General features: G+C 46.5%; 1 protein-coding gene across 2 annotated transcripts in view; it reads right to left on the bottom strand.

Annotated features, from left to right (window-relative positions):
- Positions 1 to 4,883: 4,883 nt before the first annotated feature.
- BCAT1 (branched chain amino acid transaminase 1) overlaps positions 4,884 to 21,658 on the bottom strand; it is a 38,429-nt gene continuing 21,654 nt past the window's right edge. For both annotated transcript variants that reach the window (XM_075275475.1, XM_075275474.1), the window contains exons 3-11: positions 11,582 to 11,782; positions 11,395 to 11,505; positions 11,155 to 11,274; positions 10,897 to 11,060; positions 10,611 to 10,753; positions 9,843 to 9,928; positions 9,627 to 9,767; positions 8,070 to 8,138; positions 4,884 to 7,902 (exon numbers count right to left, since the gene is read on the bottom strand). In XM_075275475.1, the coding sequence (XP_075131576.1) occupies positions 7,855 to 7,902; positions 8,070 to 8,138; positions 9,627 to 9,767; positions 9,843 to 9,928; positions 10,611 to 10,753; positions 10,897 to 11,060; positions 11,155 to 11,274; positions 11,395 to 11,505; positions 11,582 to 11,782 (1,083 nt within the window). In that variant the 3' untranslated portion in view covers positions 4,884 to 7,854. The remainder of the gene's footprint in view (positions 7,903 to 8,069; positions 8,139 to 9,626; positions 9,768 to 9,842; positions 9,929 to 10,610; positions 10,754 to 10,896; positions 11,061 to 11,154; positions 11,275 to 11,394; positions 11,506 to 11,581; positions 11,783 to 21,658) is intronic.

The following is a 21,658-nucleotide window of genomic DNA, read 5'->3' as shown; positions in this document are numbered from 1 at the left end:
CACTCCAGTGTGTATATACTCACATACACTCTGGATATATACTTACATACTCTGCTGTGTATGTGCTCACATACACTCCATTGTGTGTATGCTCACATACACTCTACTATGTATATACTCACATACACTCCGTTGTGTGTATACTCAATACACTTTACCGTGTATATATTCGCATGTTCTTTATCGTGTATATATTCACATACACTCTACTGTGTATATACTCAATACACTCCATTGTGTATATACTCACATACACTCTACTGTGTATATACTCACACTTCATTGTGTGCATACTCACATACGCTCTACCGTGTATATATTTGCATGTTCTTTATTGTGTATATATTCACATACACTCTACTGTGTATATACTCACAGACACTCTACTGTGTGTATGCTCACATACACTCCATGGTGTATATATTCACATATTCTCTACTGTGTATATACTCACAGACACTGTACTGTGTGTATGCTCACATACACTCCATGGTGTATATATTCACATATTCTCTACTGTGTGTATGCTCACATACAATCTATTGTGTATATACTCACATACACTGTGTATACATTCACATACTCTACTGTGTATATACTCACATACACTCTACGGTGTGTATACTCACATACTCTGCTGTTTATATACTCACAAATACTTTGTTGTGGATACACTCTAGCATGTTTACACTCACATAAACTCCGTTGTATACATACTCGCATGTGCTTTATTTATGGTTGCACTCTCATACTTGATTATAGAGATACTCATGAACTCTGGTGGATATGGTCCTATACTATATGGTGATTATATTCACATGTAGTCTGATGTGTGGACTCGCATATCGCCCATTGTATATACTTACATATATTCTATTGTGGCTACATGCACATATCTTCCATTATATATAATCGGACATTTTTCATTGTATATTCTCATATATCCTATTGTGGATATACTCACATATTGTCTGGTATACTCATATATCCTATTTTGAATATGCTCATATACTCGTTAGTCTCCACCTCATAAGAACCTTTCTTCAAAGCATTGCAAATGTTAAGTCTGTTTTGTCACCGAAAAAAAAAAAAAAAGGTATTCTTAGGGCCCTGCAGGGTCATTAATGCGCTGAATCTTCATTTGAACCACTTCAAGAAGTCTCAATAAATGGCTAAACTTCAAAGTTTCTTCTTAATAGCCATCATATCTACCAGACATATCAGTGTATTACAGGCTCTCTACTACAAAGAGTCCTATCGGAGTTCCTAGGAGTTTTGTCTTCTCTTGAGAGCCATCCCAGGGTTCCTTCCTAAGGTCCCTCTTTCAAGCAGATCAGCCCGGAAGTTGCCTTGCCAGGGTCTTCCCTAAACCTTAGGGAGAGGAGTAACTAAAGTGGCATCTTTACATGTTACAGAGAACTCCTGTCTGGTTGTGGAGATCCAACAGCTTCAGGAAAGCCAAAATTTTACTGGCAACATTATGGCCCAAATAAGGGGGCAAAGGACAAGTAAAAGCCCCACTGGCAAGATGGTTCAGGGCTGCAGCTGAAATGTGCTACCAACTGAGTGATCTGCAATCTCCGCTAAAGTCAGAGCTCATGCCGCTGGGCCCATGTTCACATCATGGGAAGAAGTGGGACAGATTCCACTAGAACAAATGCACATGGCGGAACCGGATCCTCTTCATTCACATTTATCAAACTCTACAGACTCGCTTCACGAGCAGCAGTGCGATCCTTCTTAGGCAAAGAGTGGCGGCCGGCATCCCTCCCTGTTATCTCATTGCTTCTCAAATCCCTTGTGTAATTGTGCTGTCGTAGGACGTACGGGAAAGAGGAAAATTTACTCACCGAAATTTTCATTTCCCGTAGTCCGTAGGCAGCACAAGCGACCCTCCCTATTGAATGTCTATTGCTTCAAAAAAACACAATTGGGCCAGCCGACTTCCTTACCTTTATAGGAGGGGTCCTTGTTAATTGTTTAATTATTCACGATTGCTAACTAACCTGTCTCTCTGGTTGTACCTAGGGGACGAAATCCCTTGTGTAATTGTGCTGCCTACGGACTACGGGAAATGAAAATTTCGGTAAGTAAATTTTCCTCTATAATACTACTCCTATGTACAAGAATATAACTACTATAATACTGCTCCTATGTACAAGAATATAACTACTATAATACTACTCCTATATACAAGAATATAACTACTATAATACTACTCCTATGTACAAGAATATAACTACTATAATACTACCTCCTATGTACAAGAATATAACTACTATAATACTACTCCTATGTACAAGAATATAACTACTATAATACTACTCCTATATACAAGAATATAACTACTATAATACTACTCCTATGTACAAGAATATAACTACTATAATACTACTCCTATGTACAAGAATATAACTACTATAATACTACTATGTACAAGAATATAACTACTATAATACTGCTCCTATGTACAAGAATATAACTACTATAATACTGCTCCTATGTACAAGAATATAACTACTATAATACTACTCCTATGTACAAGAATATAACTACTATAATACTACTCCTATGTACAAGAATATAACAACTATAATACTACTCCTATGTACAAGAATATAACTACTATAATACTACTCCTATGTACAAGAATATAACTACTATAATACTACTCCTATATACAAGAATATAACTACTATAATACTACTCCTATGTACAAGAATATAACTACAATAATACTACTCCTATATACAAGAATATAACTACTATAATACTACTCCTATGTACAAGAATATAACTACTATAATACTACTCCTATGTACAAGAATATAACTACTATAATACTACTCCTATGTACAAGAATATAACTACTATAATACTACCTCCTATGTACAAGAATATAACTACTATAATACTACTCCTATGTACAAGAATATAACTACTATAATACTACTCCTATGTACAAGAATATAACTACTATAATACTACTCCTATGTACAAGAATATAACTACTATAATACTACTCCTATGTACAAGAATATAACTACTATAATACTACTCCTATGTACAAGAATATAACTACTATAATACTACTCCTATGTACAAGAATATAACTACTATAATACTACTCCTATGTACAAGAATATAACTACTATAATACTGCCCCCCTATATGCAGGGATATAACTACTATAATACTGATCCTATGTACAAGAATATAACTACTATAATACTGATCCTATGTACAAGAATATAACTACTATAATACTGCCCCCCTATATGCAGGGATATAACTACTATAATACTTCTCCTATGTACAAGAATATAACTACTATAATACTACTCCTATGTACAAGAATATAACTACTATAATACTACTCCTATATACAAGAATATAACTACTATAATACTACTCCTATGTACAAGAATATAACTACTATAATACTACTCCTATATACAAGAATATAACTACTATAATACTACCTCCTATGTACAAGAATATAACTACTATAATACTACTCCTATATACAAGAATATAACTACTATAATACTGCTCCTATGTACATATATATGATTAGGTTTGGCGGGTTGAGGCTGTGCTTTGCTTCTTCCCATATATTTCTTGCATTTTCCCGTCTTCTTGTCTTTGGTGAGTTTATCATACAGTATTAGCAGTTTCCTATGTTATTGCCTCCCCTTGTGTATACTGTGTGCTCTGTGTATACTGATACTCTCCCCCCCCCCCCATATATACCGCACCTCCTATAGTCCTTATTACATGCCGCTATTATATTCCTATCCAGCCTGTCTTATTGTAGCTGTGCCAGTAGGTGGCAGTCTCCCCATTCTATTTGTCTGTACCCTGGTCTTTCTGTAGCATGTAATATATATATACAGTGGGTTCGGTCAGTGTTCCGACCCCGTTACATTTCTCCCTCGTGTCACCGCAGCCATGTTATATCTCAGTAATGGACACTCGGTCTCATCTTGTCAGAAAAATACAGAAATGTAGATATTTAAATTTATTAAAAAGAAAACCTGAAATCTCCCCCGGCTATGAGTATTCGGAGTATCAGTGGGTTTTATGTTCAGCCTTGATTGCAAATTAGGAGCAGATGAAGGGGGAACATGAAACTGGAGGTAGATGAAGGGGGCAGTTAAACTGGGGACAACTGGAGGGAGACATTAAGCCGTGGGGGATGGCTGGAGGGGATCTGTTTGCCTCTAGTTGCCCCCAGTTTAATGTCCCGCTCCAGCTGCCCCAGTCTCATGCCCCCTCTAGTTTCCCCCACTTTAAACTGGGGTACCAGGAGAGGGAGCTAACACTGTGGGGCAGTCGGTAGGGAACATTATAGTGTGAGGACATGTAATGTGGGGGTGACTGTAGGAGGATTATACTGTGTGGGGGCACATGAAAAATGAATGAGAATGGGCGGAGTCAACAGAAAAGTGGGTGGAGCTAAATTTGCAGCAGCGCAAATGTTTTGCAAAAGTTGGCATGTATCTTGTCCTCTATATTGTTTGCCCGGGCTCTAGCAGGGGCCCTGTTACCGATATATCATGTATACACACACACACACACACTTGTCCCCTATATTACTCAGTAATTGTTACCCCGGGCTCTAGCAGGGGCCCTGTTACCGTTATATTATGTACCCCCTCCCCCCCACACACTTGTCCCCTATATTACTCAGTAATTGCTCTAGCAGGGGCCCTGTTACTGTTATACGGTATTATATCCCCCCCACACACACACACACTTGTCCCCTATATTACTCGGTAATTGCCCTAGCAGGGGCCCTGTTACCGTTATACGGTATTATGTACCCCCTCCCCCACACTTGTCCCCCATATCACACAGGCTCTGCAGGCCGGGGGTCACGGTACAGTTATTTATTGCAGATTTTACATCTCATAGATCATTTCTGTGTAATAATCCCTGAATATAACGATTATTAATTATCATATCTGTCACTGAGGCAACAACACGGAGGGAGAGCCAGGAGATTGTCAGGCAGACGGATTCACAACCGCACGGAATCACCTTCTATAACACGGCGACAGACGTCACTAATGATTTCCTCGGATATTATAATCTACGACATCACCATTCCTACCGCGTTCAGTGATTGGTTTTAGGGGCCCCGGGGACCCCATCAGCTCTCGATGGACAGGTGACACCCCCTCCCCCTCCCAAGATAAATATTAACAGTTTTTTTATGTTAATAAAGTTTATTGAAATAACGTTGAATGACAACTGTGTCTGCTGGCCATAGGCCTGTCTCCCATAGCAACCAATCAGAGCTCAGCTTTCATTTTCTAACCTGCTCTACTAACCTGAAAGCTGTGTTGTGATTGGTTGGTAAGGGTGACAGATACTGTAATGAGCAGCTCCTAGCAGCCAATCAGATCACTGCTTTCATTAGCCTGTAGAGAAGGAATCTGTGCTGTGATTGGTTGGTATGGCCATGTCCTGTGATCCTGGGGCCCAGTATGGCGGGTGACTAGTATACAGATAGCGGCCTGTGTATACTCCCGCCGTGCTCCCCGTCCTGTCACTGAGCTCCACAATATCACAGTTTTGGGGCGACACATAATAATATATTTTTTCAATAAACTTTATTGACAGCCCCTGCTGACATCTTGTTTTAGATTCGTGATGATCCGTCAGTGCGCCGCTCCCGCAGGCGCCCCGGCCCATGGGACTGAGCAGCGGGTGGCGGATTATCGGGACCGGTCGTGTTCCGGAGTCCTCACTCATGAGCGGTTCTTTGGCAATAACTTAATATACAGAATATAATAGACGGAGCCGCCATGACATTTAACCCCGTGTGGAGTGTGATATGAAGTGGAATAATCCCATGTGGAGACTTGTGCTGGTGGAGCGAGTTATAGCGGCGCTCATGAGGGGGCGCCGGTGCGGAGTGTACGGTATAGCGAGACCGGAGCCTGAATATGGCGCCACCACCTACGCTCAGATAATAACCAGGTGAGGAGGAATCTTTGGTAAATCGGTTTACGGCAACCAGAATTGTCATTTTGTCCCAGTGATCGTTTTGGCGCGGCTGCACTGAGCCTGCGTCACGTCGTCTACTCTAGTCACATCCACAGCTGCATTACATCCCGTCACAGACAGATCTGTATCAGGAATTATGAGCGTAAGCTCTGGGTATGACAGGAGTATGCAGCATGATGTCACAGCAGAATGGGGAGCGACGCTTTGGATGTGACTGGAGTGTCATAAAATAGCAAATGCAATGTCGGATAAAATCACAATTCTGCTTGAAGCTCTGGATATGACTGAAGTATGAAATGTGATATAAGAGCACAACTGGGACTGCAGCTCTGGATCTGACTAGAGTATAACACATGATGTAACTGCAGAATTATATGCGCAGCTCTGAATCTGACTAGAGTATAACACATAATGTAACTGCAGAATTATATGCGCAGCTCTGGATCTGACTAGAGTATAGCACATGATGTAACCGCAGAATTATGTGTGCAGCTCTGGATCTGACTAGAGTATAACACATGATGTAACTGCAGAATTATGTGTGCAGCTCTGGATCTGACTAGAGAATAACACATGATGGAAATGCAGAATTATGTGTGCAGCTCTGGATCTGACTAGAGAATAACACATGATGTAACTGCAGAATTATGTGCGCAGCTCTAGATAAGATTAGAGTATAGGACGTGATAAAACAGCATAATTGGGAGTGCAGCTTTGGATGTGAGCAGAGTATAACAGGTGAATTGTGCATACAGCTGTGGATGTGACTAGAGTATAAGATCTGATCGGTACAAGATGAGTATCAGTAACCCTCCTTGACTTTGTGCGCAGATTTTTTGGTGCTTTCTTAACCCTTCTTGTGCTTCTTGGACCGTTGCGTTACCTTAAAGGAACAGGTGGCCTGAATGACAAATGGTCAGAGGTGAAGGGGTTAATATGACTGCGCTGATCGCGCGTCCTTCACGGTTAGATTCAGACCTCTTGTTGTCTTTGGACCCGGCCCTGGGTAGGACACGACCATGCGGCGTGATCGCGGCTACCAGGCGCTCAGTGATTGTGAACACGGAAAATTCCTGAATCATCAGAATAAAAAATAACAAATGGTGACCAAGAAAGTCGCTTTGTGCTAGGGGAGGCCGTGAGATGATCTGCGGATCTGTGGGGTCACGACACCAGGTGGAGAGACAATCTGCAAATCTGTGAGGTCACGACACCAGGTGGAGAGACGATCTGCGGATCTGTGAGGTCACGACACCAGGTGGAGAGACGATCTGCGGATCTGTGAGGTCACGGCACCAGGTGGAGAGACGATCTGCGGCTCTGAGAGGTCACGACACCAGGTGGAGAGACGATCTGCGGATCTGTGAGGTCACGACACCAGGTGGAGAGACGATCTGCGGATCTGTGAGGTCACGGCACCAGGTGGAGAGACGATCTGCGGCTCTGAGAGGTCACGACACCAGGTGGAGAGACGATCTGCGGATCTGTGAGGTCACGACACCAGGTGGAGAGACGATCTGCGGATCTGTGAGGTCACGACACCAGGTGGAGAGACTATCTGCAGCTCTGTGAGGTCACGGAACCAGGTGGAGAGACTATCTGCAGCTCTGTGAGGTCACGGCACCAGGTGGAGAGATGATCTGCGGATCTGTGGGGTCACGACACCAGGTGGAGAGATGATCTGCGGCTCTGTGAGGTCACGGCGCGGTGCACGGGGACAGCAGCACAATGTAACGGGTCACAGCACAGATTCTGGGGACAAGATTTCACCTAAACTATTAATCTATTGGGATCGGGGACTTCAGGGCGATCTCCACCTCGTATCCACAGCAACATGTATTAGGAATCGCCCACCAGCACCGACCAGTCGCTCGCCGTCCGCCCATACTGAAACATAAGAAGAAACAGGAAACTGAGCGCAGACAGTAACAGCAGCACAGAGCATTTCAGGGAGGTGATGGCCTAAGCACTTATAGAATTCGGCCTAGTCATAGACTAACAGTTACACAGAGCAGCACAGAGTATTTCAGGACAGGAGGACTGAGTACACTCACCTGGATATCGGTCAGCTCCTTTAAGAAGCGGGCGGCCAGCTTGTTCCCATTGGTTGGAATCGCCAAGTCCTAAGAAAACACAAAATATAGAAGTAAAAACTGCAAATATGTCGGTGACTAGTCCTCGGAGCACGGTCCTCTATGTCGGTGACTAGTCCTCGGAGCACGGTCCTCTATGTCGGTGACTAGTCCTCGGAGCACGGTCCTCTATGTCGGTGACTAGTCCTCGGAGCACGGTCCTCTATGTCGGTGACTAGTCCTCGGAGCACGGTCCTCTATGTCGGTGACTAGTCCTCGGAGCACGGTCCTCTATGTCGGTGACTAGTCCTCGGAGCACGGTCCTCTATGTCGGTGACTAGTCCTCGGAGCACGGTCCTCTATGTCGGTGACTAGTCCTCGGAGCACGGTCCTCTATGTCGGTGACTAGTCCTCGGAGCACGGTCCTCTATGTCGGTGACTAGTCCTCGGAGCACGGTCCTCTATGTCGGTGACTAGTCCTCGGAGCACGGTCCTCTATGTCGGTGACTAGTCCTCGGAGCACGGTCCTCTATGTCGGTGACTAGTCCTCGGAGCACGGTCCTCTATGTCGGTGACTAGTCCTCGGAGCACGGTCCTCTATGTCGGTGACTAGTCCTCGGAGCACGGTCCTCTATGTCGGTGACTAGTCCTCGGAGCACGGTCCTCTATGTCGGTGACTAGTCCTCGGAGCACGGTCCTCTATGTCGGTGACTAGTCCTCGGAGCACGGTCCTCTATGTCGGTGACTAGTCCTCGGAGCACGGTCCTCTATGTCGGTGACTAGTCCTCGGAGCACGGTCCTCTATGTCGGTGACTAGTCCTCGGAGCTCGGTCCTCTATGTCGGTGACTAGTCCTCGGAGCTCGGTCCTGTATGTCGGTGACTAGTCCTCGGAGTTCGGTCCTCTATGTCGGTGACTAGTCCTCGGAGCTCGGTCCTCTATGTCGGTGACTAGTCCTCGGAGCACGGTCCTGTATGTCGGTGACTAGTCCTCGGAGCTCGGTCCTGTATGTCGGTGACTAGTCCTCGGAGTTCGGTCCTCTATGTCGGTGACTAGTCCTCGGAGCTCGGTCCTCTATGTCGGTGACTAGTCCTCGGAGCACGGTCCTGTATGTCGGTGACTAGTCCTCGGAGCTCGGTCCTCTATGTCGGTGACTAGTCCTCGGAGCACGGTCCTCTATGTCGGTGACTAGTCCTCGGAGCACGGTCCTCTATGTCGGTGACTAGTCCTCGGAGCACGGTCCTCTATGTCGGTGACTAGTCCTCGGAGCACGGTCCTCTATGTCGGTGACTAGTCCTCGGAGCTCGGTCCTCTATGTCGGTGACTAGTCCTCGGAGCTCGGTCCTCTATGTCGGTGACTAGTCCTCGGAGCTCGGTCCTCTATGTCGGTGACTAGTCCTCGGAGTTCGGTCCTCTATGTCGGTGACTAGTCCTCGGAGTGTGGATATTTATGCCTCTCCTTACACGTATGTTAGTCCTGGGGGGTAAATACTTTTCGGAGAGTAACACTAGCTTATATCTGTAGATTTCGGCTCTTCACCTCGTTCTTGTACAGGATCCTCCCGACCGGACACACCACACAGGCCGTCCCCGCACCGAACATCTCCTTGACACGATCGTCCTTCAGGGCCTGTACTAGATCCGCCATAGTGATGTAACGTTCCGACACCTTGAACTCCCCCTGTGGGCAGACACATGTATTACAGGCTGCAGCTTCTTATGAAGTGGCTGACACCAGAGGACAATGTCTACGCACCCACTGAAGAGCCAGATCTAGAATGCTGCGCCTGGTGACCCCCGGGAGAATGATGCCATCTAGTGGTGGAGTCGCCAATTCCAACTCTGTAAAATAAAGAATGATGACAACCGCTACATGACAGTCAGGAGCCTGGAAAAGCTGGGTGACCAACAGTGACAGAACATAACTGGTTTCCAACAAAGTTTAAAAAAAAACAAAAAACACAAGATTTAGAAAGTCTCCGGGGTTTCTCCATTTCCAATCCTGTGGGAGCCCTGGGTTATATTGTGGGTCTGGGGGCTGTGTGCAGTTATACTGGTGCCTGGTCTGTGTTCACACTAGGCTTTCCATATTCTTATCTCATTCCCCTGTCCTTGCTGCAGACCATTAACCCTCGAGGGACCAGAGACAGACGCGGAGTCCAGATCACAATGAGACGAGATCTAAGCCGCAAATTGGATTTACAAAGTAATTTGTGAATGTAGTCAGCGACCATCTGTCCCTGCGAGGAGGCGGCACAACCTGCGGGACCCCCACTCGGGCCTTTAAAGGGGTCCTGACATCCAAAGTTTCTGCTTTAACCTTTGCAGATAGAAATATAGATAATACTATAATAATACATTGCCATCTTCTGTATTGTGCCGTGTGGCAGTTCTCACAGTGGCCACTAGATGTCAGCACAACCTTATAAACAAGACAGTTAATGGGAACATCTCGCTTTACGACCTGCTGTGAAGTCGCACATTATCACCTTATTATTAATACATTATCTCGTATTTTTCTTACCGCCATTTTCATTTGTCCAGAACAGGAAGAGATTCATCGTGCCGACTTCTGTGATCTGCTCGTCTGCGCCGTACAACCAGAGAACCTGCTGACAACCGTAGTCCTGAGCCTCGTACTGAGCAAACAGGGCGTTCCCGTAATTCCTACAATACACAACATCAACTCAATGCTGGGGGTCCCGAAGTCCCCCCCCAAGGGAAGCTTCTACTAACAGGCCTCGTTGCTATACCCCTCCCTCCCACTGGAGGCGCTGTAGTATAATGAGACAGTCACTCAATTCTCATACCCTCCGATTTTGCTGTCTCCGGTGCCGCCTTTCCAGGCTCGGATGTATTTGGGGTCGGCCCACAATGAGATGGGGCTAAAAGCTCCGCTGGAGAAGTACGGTCCGACCGGGCTCAGGATGACGTACAGTAAGGCCTTGGAGGATCTCTTCACCCCCAGAGAGGGCTGGACGGATGAGACGGAGACATGGTAAGAAGTGACAGTCTAAAGCTGGCTCCTCCCCCTCATTTACATAGCCGTTAGTAATACCACCACTCACCTCAGTCCCCATGAAGACGGGCCGCACGTACAGGCTGGCCTCCGAGGATTTGGGCACCCAGTCTCTGTCCACGTCAATCAGTTTCCTGATACATTCCAGCAGCTCCTTCCTATCAAATACCTGCAAAGAGATAAAGGACCGGAACCCGAAAACCTGGAGGTTACACCGGAGCGGGAGCGGCTGATAACAGAAAACACTAGACCCGAGATTACTGCCCCTACTGGACACACATGGACTTACAGGCAGGGTCAGTCTTTTGGCCGACCGGAGCATCCTCTCCATGTTTAGCTGAGGTCGAAACAAGCGAATCTTCCCGTCCGCTCCTCGGTAGGCCTTCAGTCCTTCAAAGAGCTGCACAGAAAAGATACCATGTCATGTCTGAGAGGTTGTCGCGGCCCCGCCCCCTGGTGCTGACCTTATCACTGACCTCTATGGCGTAGTGGAACACACTACATGCTGGGTGCAAGCTCAGGTTCTGCAGAGGTTTGATTGCCGGTTTCTGCCACCCCTTCTCCATGGACCATTCCACTGTCAACATGTGATCGGTGAAGACCGTTCCGAACACCAGTTTATTTGGGTCCGGCTTTTCTTTGGGGGAGTCGGTGAGCTCGATAGTTATGTCCGAGGCCTGAATGTAGAAGGAGACGAGAGAAGAGATCAAGATCCTGCCGAGGACCCCAAGAAATATCCAGAGATCCAGGGCTTCTGGACCCTAGACCACCAGGGGTGTCTCTATTACTTCCTTAGTGACCCTAGACCACCAGGGGTGTCTCTATTACTTCCTTAGTGACCCTAGACCACCAGGGATGTCTCTATTACTTCCTTAGTGACCCTAGACCACCAGGGGTGTCTCTATTACTTCCTTAATGACCCTAGACCACCAGGGGTGTCTCTATTACTTCCTCAATGACCCTAGACCACCAGGGGTGTCTCTATTACTTCCTCAATGACCCTAGACCACCAGGGGTGTCTCTATTACTTCTTTAGTGACCCTAGACCACCAGGGGTGTCTCTATTACTTCCTCAATGACCCTAGACCACCAGGGGTGTCTCTATTACTTCCTTAGTGACCCTAGACCACCAGGGATGTCTCTATTACTTCCTCAATGACCCTAGACCACCAGGGGTGTCTCTATTACTTCTTTAGTGACCCTAGACCACCAGAGATGTCTCTATTACTTCTTTAGTGACCCTAGACCACCAGGGATGTCTCTATTACTTCCTTAATGACCCTAGACCACCAGAGATGTCTCTATTACTTCTTTAGTGACCCTAGACCACCAGGGGTGTCTCTATTACTTCTTTAGTGACCCTAGACCACCAGAGATGTCTCTATTACTTCTTTAGTGACCCTAGACCACCAGGGGTGTCTCTATTACTTCCTTAATGACCCTAGACCACCAGGGGTGTCTCTATTACTTCCTCAATGACCCTAGACCACCAGGGGTGTCTCTATTACTTCCTCAATGACCCTAGACCACCAGGGGTGTCTCTATTACTTCTTTAGTGACCCTAGACCACCAGGGGTGTCTCTATTACTTCCTCAATGACCCTAGACCACCAGGGATGTCTCTATTACTTCCTTAGTGACCCTAGACCACCAGGGATGTCTCTATTACTTTCTCAATGACCCTAGACCACCAGGGATGTCTCTATTACTTCCTCAATGACCCTAGACCACCAAGGGTGTCTCTATTACTTCTTTAGTGACCCTAGACCACCAAGGATGTCTCTATTACTTCCTAAATTACCCTAGACCACCAGGGATGTCTCTATTACTTCCTCAATGACCCTAGACCACCAGGGGTGTCTCTATTACTTCCTTAGTGAGCCTAGACCACCAGGGGTGTCTCTATTACTTCCTTAGTGACCCTAGACCACCAGGGGTGTCTCTATTACTTCCTCAATGACCCTAGACCACCAGGGGTGTCTCTATTACTTCCTCAATGACCCTAGACCACCAGGGGTGTCTCTATTACTTCCTCAATGACCCTAGACCACCAGGGATGTCTCTATTACTTCCTCAATGACCCTAGACCACCAGGGGTGTCTCTATTACTTCCTTAGTGACCCTAGACCACCAGGGGTGTCTCTATTACTTCCTTAGTGACCCTAGACCACCAGGGGTGTCTCTATTACTTCCTTAGTGACCCTAGACCACCAGGGGTGTCTCTATTACTTCCTCAATGACCCTAGACCACCAGGGGTGTCTCTATTACTTCTTTAGTGACCCTAGACCACCAGGGGTGTCTCTATTACTTCCTCAATGACCCTAGACCACCAGGGATGTCTCTATTACTTCCTCAATGACCCTAGACCACCAGGGGTGTCTCTATTACTTTCTCAATGACCCTAGACCACCAAGGATGTCTCTATTACTTCCTCAATGACCCTAGACCACCAGGGGTGTCTCCATTACTTCCTTAGTGACCCTAGAGCACCAGGGATGTCTCTATTACTTCCTTAGTGACCCTAGACCACCAGGAATGTCTCTATTACTTTCTCAATGACCCTAGACCACCAGGGGTGTCTCTATTACTTCCTCAATGACCCTAGACCACCAGGGGTGTCTCTATTACTTCCTTAGTGACCCTAGACCACCAGGGATGTCTCTATTACTTTCTCAATGACCCTAGACCACCAAGGATGTCTCTATTACTTCCTCAATGACCCTAGACCACCAGGGGTGTCTCCATTACTTCCTCAATGACCCTAGACCACCAGGGGTGTCTCCATTACTTCCTTAGTGACCCTAGACCACCAGGGATGTCTCTATTACTTCCTTAGTGACCCTAGACCACCAGGGATGTCTCTATTACTTCCTCAATGACCCTAGACCACCAGGGGTGTCTCTATTACTTCCTCAATGACCCTAGACCACCAGGGATGTCTCTATTACTTCCTCAATGACCCTAGACCACCAGGGGTGTCTCTATTACTTCCTTAGTGACCCTAGACCACCAGGGGTGTCTCTATTACTTCCTTAGTGACCCTAGACCACCAGGGGTGTCTCTATTACTTCCTTAGTGACCCTAGACCACCAGGGGTGTCTCTATTACTTCCTCAATGACCCTAGACCACCAGGGGTGTCTCTATTACTTCCTTAGTGACCCTAGACCACCAGGGGTGTCTCTATTACTTCCTTAGTGACCCTAGACCACCAGGGGTGTCTCTATTACTTCCTCAATGACCCTAGACCACCAGGGGTGTCTCTATTACTTCCTCAATGACCCTAGACCACCAGGGGTGTCTCTATTACTTCCTCAATGACCCTAGACCACCAGGGATGTCTCTATTACTTCCTCAATGACCCTAGACCACCAGGGGTGTCTCTATTACTTCCTCAATGACCCTAGACCACCAGGGGTGTCTCTATTACTTCCTTAGTGACCCTAGACCACCAGGGGTGTCTCTATTACTTCCTTAGTGACCCTAGACCACCAGGGGTGTCTCTATTACTTCCTCAATGACCCTAGACCACCAGGGGTGTCTCTATTACTTCCTCAATGACCCTAGACCACCAGGGGTGTCTCTATTACTTCCTCAATGACCCTAGACCACCAGGGATGTCTCTATTACTTCCTCAATGACCCTAGACCACCAGGGGTGTCTCTATTACTTCCTCAATGACCCTAGACCACCAGGGGTGTCTCTATTACTTCCTTAGTGACCCTAGACCACCAGGGGTGTCTCTATTACTTCCTTAGTGACCCTAGACCACCAGGGGTGTCTCTATTACTTCCTCAATGACCCTAGACCACCAGGGATAGTAACCATAGACCAGTAGGTATTGCTGTATTCACCTTTAATCCACCATTAACCTCCAGTAATATCGCACAGACCTCAGAGACATGGCCTCTACCTGATCACACCGGGGTGAGGGGCTTCTGGGCTGTCGGGTGCAGCATCTGTGTACAGATAGGTGATGGCAGCAATGGCCGACTGACATCTACATTACTACAGAGTATACAGTCACATGACGGCTCGCCATCGCCCCGAACAGAGTGGAAGAGGAAAAAATGTGACATTGAGTCGACAGAAGGGAAGTGACCTTGGAGAATCCGATAAAACGACTTCCAGGAATACAAATACTGATAAAGAGCTGATCCAGCAAGAAGCTCCCGGTATAGAGGGGGAGGGGAGCGATATCAACCAACAAGGAATATTCTAGACCATCACTCAGGAGCGCAGTCAAGAGAATATACCCCTATGACATCATCAGAAGAGGGAATATACCCCTATGACATCATCAGAAGAGGGAATATACCCCTATGACATCATCAGAAGAGGGAATATACCCCTATAACATCATCAGAAGAGGGAATATACCCCTATGACATCATCAGAAGAGGGAATATACCCTTATGACATAATCAGAAGAGGGAATATACCCCTATGACATCATCAGAAGAGGGAATATGCCCCTATGACATCATCAGAAGAGGGAATATACCCCTATGACATCATCAGAAGAGGGAATATACCCCTATGACATCATCAGAAGAGGGAATATACCCCTATGACATCATCAGAAGAGGGAATATACCCTTATGACATAATCAGAAGAGGGAATATACCCCTATGACATAATCAGAAGAGGGAATATACCCCTATGACATCATCAGAAGAGGGAATATACCCCTATGACATCATCAGAAGAAGGAATATACCCCTATGACATCATCAGAAGAGGGAATATACCCCTATGACATCATCAGAAGAGGGAATATACCCTTATGACATCATCAGAAGAGGGAATATACCCCTATGACATCATCAGAAGAGGGAATATACCCCTATGACATCATCAGAAGAGAGAATATACCCCTATGACATCATCAGAAGAGGGAATATACTCCTATGACATCATCAGAAGAGGGAATATACCCCTATGACATCATCAGAAGAGGGAATATACTCCTATGACATCATCAGAAGAGGGAATATACCCCTATGACATCATCAGAAGAGAGAATATACCCCTATGACATCATCAGAAGAGGGAATATACTCCTATGACATCATCAGAAGAGGGAATATACCCCTATGACATCATCAGTAGAGGGCACCCAGAGCAGAGTCACTGCCCGCAGGGCGGGTCATCATACACAGCGGGGTCACTACCAGATAAACACCAGACGACTAAGAGCCAAGTGGAAATCAATATGAAGGTCATTAGCAGGACAACAAGTCCCAGGATAACAAACAGAGGTTAGTCAAACACTCCAAGGCCAAAAACATAATATGGTCAGCAAAGGGTTAAGCCAGAGTGATGGCCAAAGATAAAGTCAAAGGTCAGAATCCAGAAAAATCACAAAGGTCCAGAACTACAGAGTTTACTAGAGCCCTGGCCGGATAGTCAGACCTGCGGCATGGTTGGGTAGGTGGGTTACACTTCTAATGGAGACTGACGTGGGCATGCTCTGTGACCTGTGCAGAGGACAGGAGGTGATCTGTCCCTATCACCAGTAGACTTCTATAGAAAGCTGATGTGTGCATGTAACCGTGACCTACACAGGGAGGGAGAAGAGCAGAACCAAGGTTATAACCTATAGACTTCTATAGTATTGTGTAGTGGGCATGCCTCGTGAACTACACAGGGAGGGAGAAGAGCAGAACCAAGGTTATAACCTATAGACTTCTATAGTATTGTGTAGTGGGCATGCCCCGTGACCTACATAGATAAGGGGAAAGAGTAGAGCTAAGGTTATAACCTATAGACTTCTATAGTATTGTGTAGTGGGCATGCCCCCTTGACCTACACAGGGAGGGGGAAGAGTAGAGCTAAGGTTATAACCTATAGACTTCTATAGTATTGTGTAGTGGGCATGCCCCGTGACCTATATAGATAGGGGGGAAAGAGTAGAGCTAAGGTTATAACCTATAGACTTCTATAGTATTGTGTAGTGGGCATGCCCCGTGACCTACACAGGGAGGGGGAAGAGTAGAGCTAAGGTTATAACCTATAGACTTCTATAGTATTGTGTAGTGGGCATGCCTCGTGAACTACACAGGGAGGGAGAAGAGCAGAACCAAGGTTATAACCTATAGACTTCTATAGTATTGTGTAGTGGGCATGCCCCGTGACCTACATAGATAGGGGAAAGAGTAGAGTTAAGGTTATAACCTATAGACTTCTATAGTATTGTGTAGTGGGCATGCCCCGTGACCTACATAGATAGGGGAAAGAGTAGAGTTAAGGTTATAACCTATAGACTTCTATAGTATTGTGTAGTGGGCATGCCCCGTGACCTACACAGGGAGGGGGAAAGAGTAGAGCTAAGGTTATAACCTATAGACTTCTATAGTATTGTGTAGTGGGCATGCCCCGTGACCTACATAGATAGGGGAAAGAGTAGAGCTAAGGTTATAACCTATAGACTTCTATAGTATTGAGTAGTGGGCATGCCCCGTGACCTACATAGATAAGGGGAAAGAGTAGAGCTAAGGTTATAACCTATAGACTTCTATAGTATTGAGTAGTGGGCATGCCCCGTGACCTACATAGATAAGGGGAAAGAGTAGAGCTAAGGTTATAACCTATAGACTTCTATAGTATTGTGTAGTGGGCATGCCCCGTGACCTACATAGATAGGGGAAAGAGTAGAGTTAAGGTTATAACCTATAGACTTCTATAGTATTGTGTAGTGGGCATGCCCCGTGACCTACATAGATAAGGGGAAAGAGTAGAGCTAAGGTTATAACCTATAGACTTCTATAGTATTGTGTAGTGGGCATGCCCCGTGACCTACATAGATAGGGGAAAGAGTAGAGTTAAGGTTATAACCTATAGACTTCTATAGTATTGTGTAGTGGGCATGCCCCGTGACCTACACAGGGAGGGGGAAAGAGTAGAGCTAAGGTTATAACCTATAGACTTCTATAGTATTGTGTAGTGGGCATGCCCCGTGACCTACATAGATAAGGGGAAAGAGTAGAGCTAAGGTTATAACCTATAGACTTCTATAGTATTGTGTAGTGGGCATGCCCCGTGACCTACATAGATAGGGGAAAGAGTAGAGTTAAGGTTATAACCTATAGACTTCTATAGTATTGTGTAGTGGGCATGCCCCGTGACCTACACAGGGAGGGGGAAAGAGTAGAGCTAAGGTTATAACCTATAGACTTCTATAGTATTGTGTAGTGGGCATGCCCCGTGACCTACATAGATAGGGGAAAGAGTAGAGTTAAGGTTATAACCTATAGACTTCTATAGTATTGTGTAGTGGGCATGCTCCATGACCTACATAGATAGGGGAAAGAGTAGAGCTAAGGTTATAACCTATAGACTTCTATAGTATTGTGTAGTGGGCATGCTCCATGACCTACATAGATAGGGGAAAGAGTAGAGCTAAGGTTATAACCTATAGACTTCTATAGTATTGTGTAGTGGGCATGCCCCGTGACCTACACAGGGAGGGGGAAAGAGTAGAGCTAAGGTTATAACCTATAGACTTCTATAGTATTGTGTAGTGGGCATGCTCCATGACCTACATAGATAGGGGAAAGAGTAGAGCTAAGGTTATAACCTATAGACTTCTATAGTATTGTGTAGTGGGCATGCTCCATGACCTACATAGATAGGGGAAAGAGTAGAGCTAAGGTTATAACCTATAGACTTCTATAGAAGTCTGATGTTGGCCTGCCCTGTGACCTACACCGCAGAGATAAAATAACAGAGCTATGACCATAATCTATAGACTTCTATAGGAATTCACAAGGAATCTGTCTCCATCAGTCTTATAGAACATAGTGGGGGAGGGGTGCTGACAACTTCTCCGTGCACTGTATTGTGAGTCCCACAGGCTCCAGTGTTTACATGTCAGACAGCAGAGCCCCTGGCAGTGTAATGAGAGCGGTGGTAACTGCCCCCCGGGGGGTAATTACATCTCCTTGTGTATAATCTGCTCTGTGCTGCTACAATGTAACATCGGGGATTACACAACTAATAGGATAAGTTTCTGCAGTTTTAGGAGAAGATTCTTTGTTTTGGGGTTTATTTGTGATCTCGGGACAAGAAGCTCTTTGTAGATTTACAGCCGGGAAAGCATTGCCGGGATTTTTATTCCTTTCGTGCCCTTTGAGCTTCTAATATCCTGAAGATTAAAGGGAAAGTTCATGTAAAAGGGTCTATAAACCCGTCGGGAAGACCTTGTGAAAGGCGACAAGGGGTCACCACCAAAAACAAAGGGGCTGCATCACACTGCAGAGGGGATCAGTCACCAGGATCACACTGCAGAGGGGATCAGTCACCAGGATCACACTGCAGAGGGGATCAGTCACCAGGATCACAGTGCAGAGGGGATCAGTCACCAGGATCACAGTGCAGAGGGGATCAGTCACCAGGATCACAGTGCAGAGGGGATCAGTCACCAGGATCACAGTGCAGAGGGGATCAGTCACCAGGATCACACTGCAGAGAGGATCAGTCACCAGGATCACACTGCAGAGGGGATCAGTCACCAGAATCACACTGCAGAGGGGATCAGTCACCAGGATCACACTGCAGAGGGGATCAGTCACCAGGATCACACTGCAGAGGGGATCAGTCACCAGGATCACACTGCAGAGGGGATCAGTCACCAAGATCACACTGCAGAGGGGATCAGTCACCAGGATCACACTGCAGAGGGGATCAGTCACCAGGATCACAGTGCAGAGGGGATCAGTCACCAGGATCACACTGCAGAGGGGATCAGTCACCAGGATCACACTGCAGAGGGGATCAGTCACCAGGATCACACTGCAGAGGGGATCAGTCACCAGGATCACAGTGCAGAGGGGATCAGTCACCAGGATCACACTATAGTAATTCTGTGGTTCCAGGATCCATTTGCAGGGCCTCTGCCCTCAGATCTCCCAGTAGAAGGTCTTAGCCATCACACTGTAGAGGTTTTGCGCCACTATGATGCAGGAGCAGAATGTACCGTCACATGGAGTCGCTGGGATGATTCTTACGGTGACACCTCTGACAGTAGATTCACTATGAGCACCGTGCCAGATCTCTCAGGACCTTACTACCCTGTCTGTATAAAATAAAGCTTTACAGACTTTGAATTACATTTCTTCTCCATTTTTCATTTTGGATTCCCGACTGATACATTGTAGCAAACTAGAAAAGAGCTTTGTGCAGCTGCTGCTGGGTTTAGCTCACAGAGCATTGTCTGTACTGGATACAACTGTAACAAAGCTTCAGCTGAGAGCAGAATGAAACATGTACAGGCTCTGCCCATTCACTGACAGTAAGCTGAGACCCTGAAAATGGCGAAAGACATTGTAGAGGAGAGGGCAGGGGCTGTGCATGTCTCTGGAGCCCGAGTGACTCTGTGACTGATCACTCCGTATATCTCAGCTACATCCTGTAGAAGGGTCAGAACCAGCCGACATAGGAAGAAAATATCAGACATTTTGCAATGTTTGTGACTTTACATATGAGGTGATATAAAGCAAAAACCTAAGTGTTGGATTCCCGTCCCTGCCCGCAGGAGGCCTGTTAATCTGCACAGCAGGAGGCAGGAAGATCAGAGAGGGAGGAGGCTAGAATAAGACCGTCCAAAAATAACAAGCACTTGGGGGCGGAGGAATGTGTGGTCCTGCCAGATGTTGTCAGAGGAGTGAGGGGTGACATGGGGTCAGAAGAGAATTAGAGACTGGCATCTGCCGACACACAGAAACGAGGGCATCTGCAGGATTAGGGCTGGGCACACAGATACTGCAGGAAGGGGCCGCACCAGTGACCATGATGGGGGTTATAGTGCACTGGGTGTGTCTGAGTCATTCCCGGGATCTCACTGCTTATAAGGCTGCGGCGTCCCGGGATCCCTGATCTGTACCTCATATCTGCTGTGACTGTCCAGGAAGCCGCAGATATCCCGAGATCTCATTACTGATATGCTGAGGATTTATGGCAGCAGAACCTGCGACTACTGCCAACAGCCATAGCTATTCCTGTCTGCGGAGTCAGCGCCAAGAGATCAGTGACAGCGAAGCCACAGCACAGAATGGAGAAGACCTCGAATACAGGATCATATACCAGCGAGGACCCCCAGATATACTGCACACACCAGCCGTATACTACAGGACAGCTATTCATCTATTACTACTGACAACCAGCCTGTATATACCGTGTCTGAGAGGTAGTCACAGCCCCGCCCCCTGTTACTGACAACCAGCCTGTATATACCGTGTCTGAGAGGTAGTCACAGCCCCGCCCCCTGTTACTGACAACCAGCTGTATATATCATGTCTGAGAGGTAGTCACAGCCCCGCCCCCTGTTACTGACAACCAGCCTGTATATACCATGTCTGAGAGGTAGTCACAGCCCCGCCCCCTGTTACTGACAACCAGCTGTATATACCATGTCTGAGAGGTAGTCACAGCCCCGCCCCCTGTTACTGACAACCAGCTGTATATACCATGTCTGAGAGGTAGTCACAGCCCCGCCCCCTGTTACTGACAACCAGCCTGTATATACCATGTCTGAGAGGTGGTCACAGCCCCGCC

This window comes from Leptodactylus fuscus, chromosome 5 (genome assembly GCF_031893055.1).
Source record: "Leptodactylus fuscus isolate aLepFus1 chromosome 5, aLepFus1.hap2, whole genome shotgun sequence".
NCBI classification, from domain to species: domain Eukaryota; kingdom Metazoa; phylum Chordata; class Amphibia; order Anura; family Leptodactylidae; genus Leptodactylus; species Leptodactylus fuscus.
Note: the sequence above shows the minus strand (reverse complement) of the source record. Positions and strands in the feature narration are given on the sequence as shown.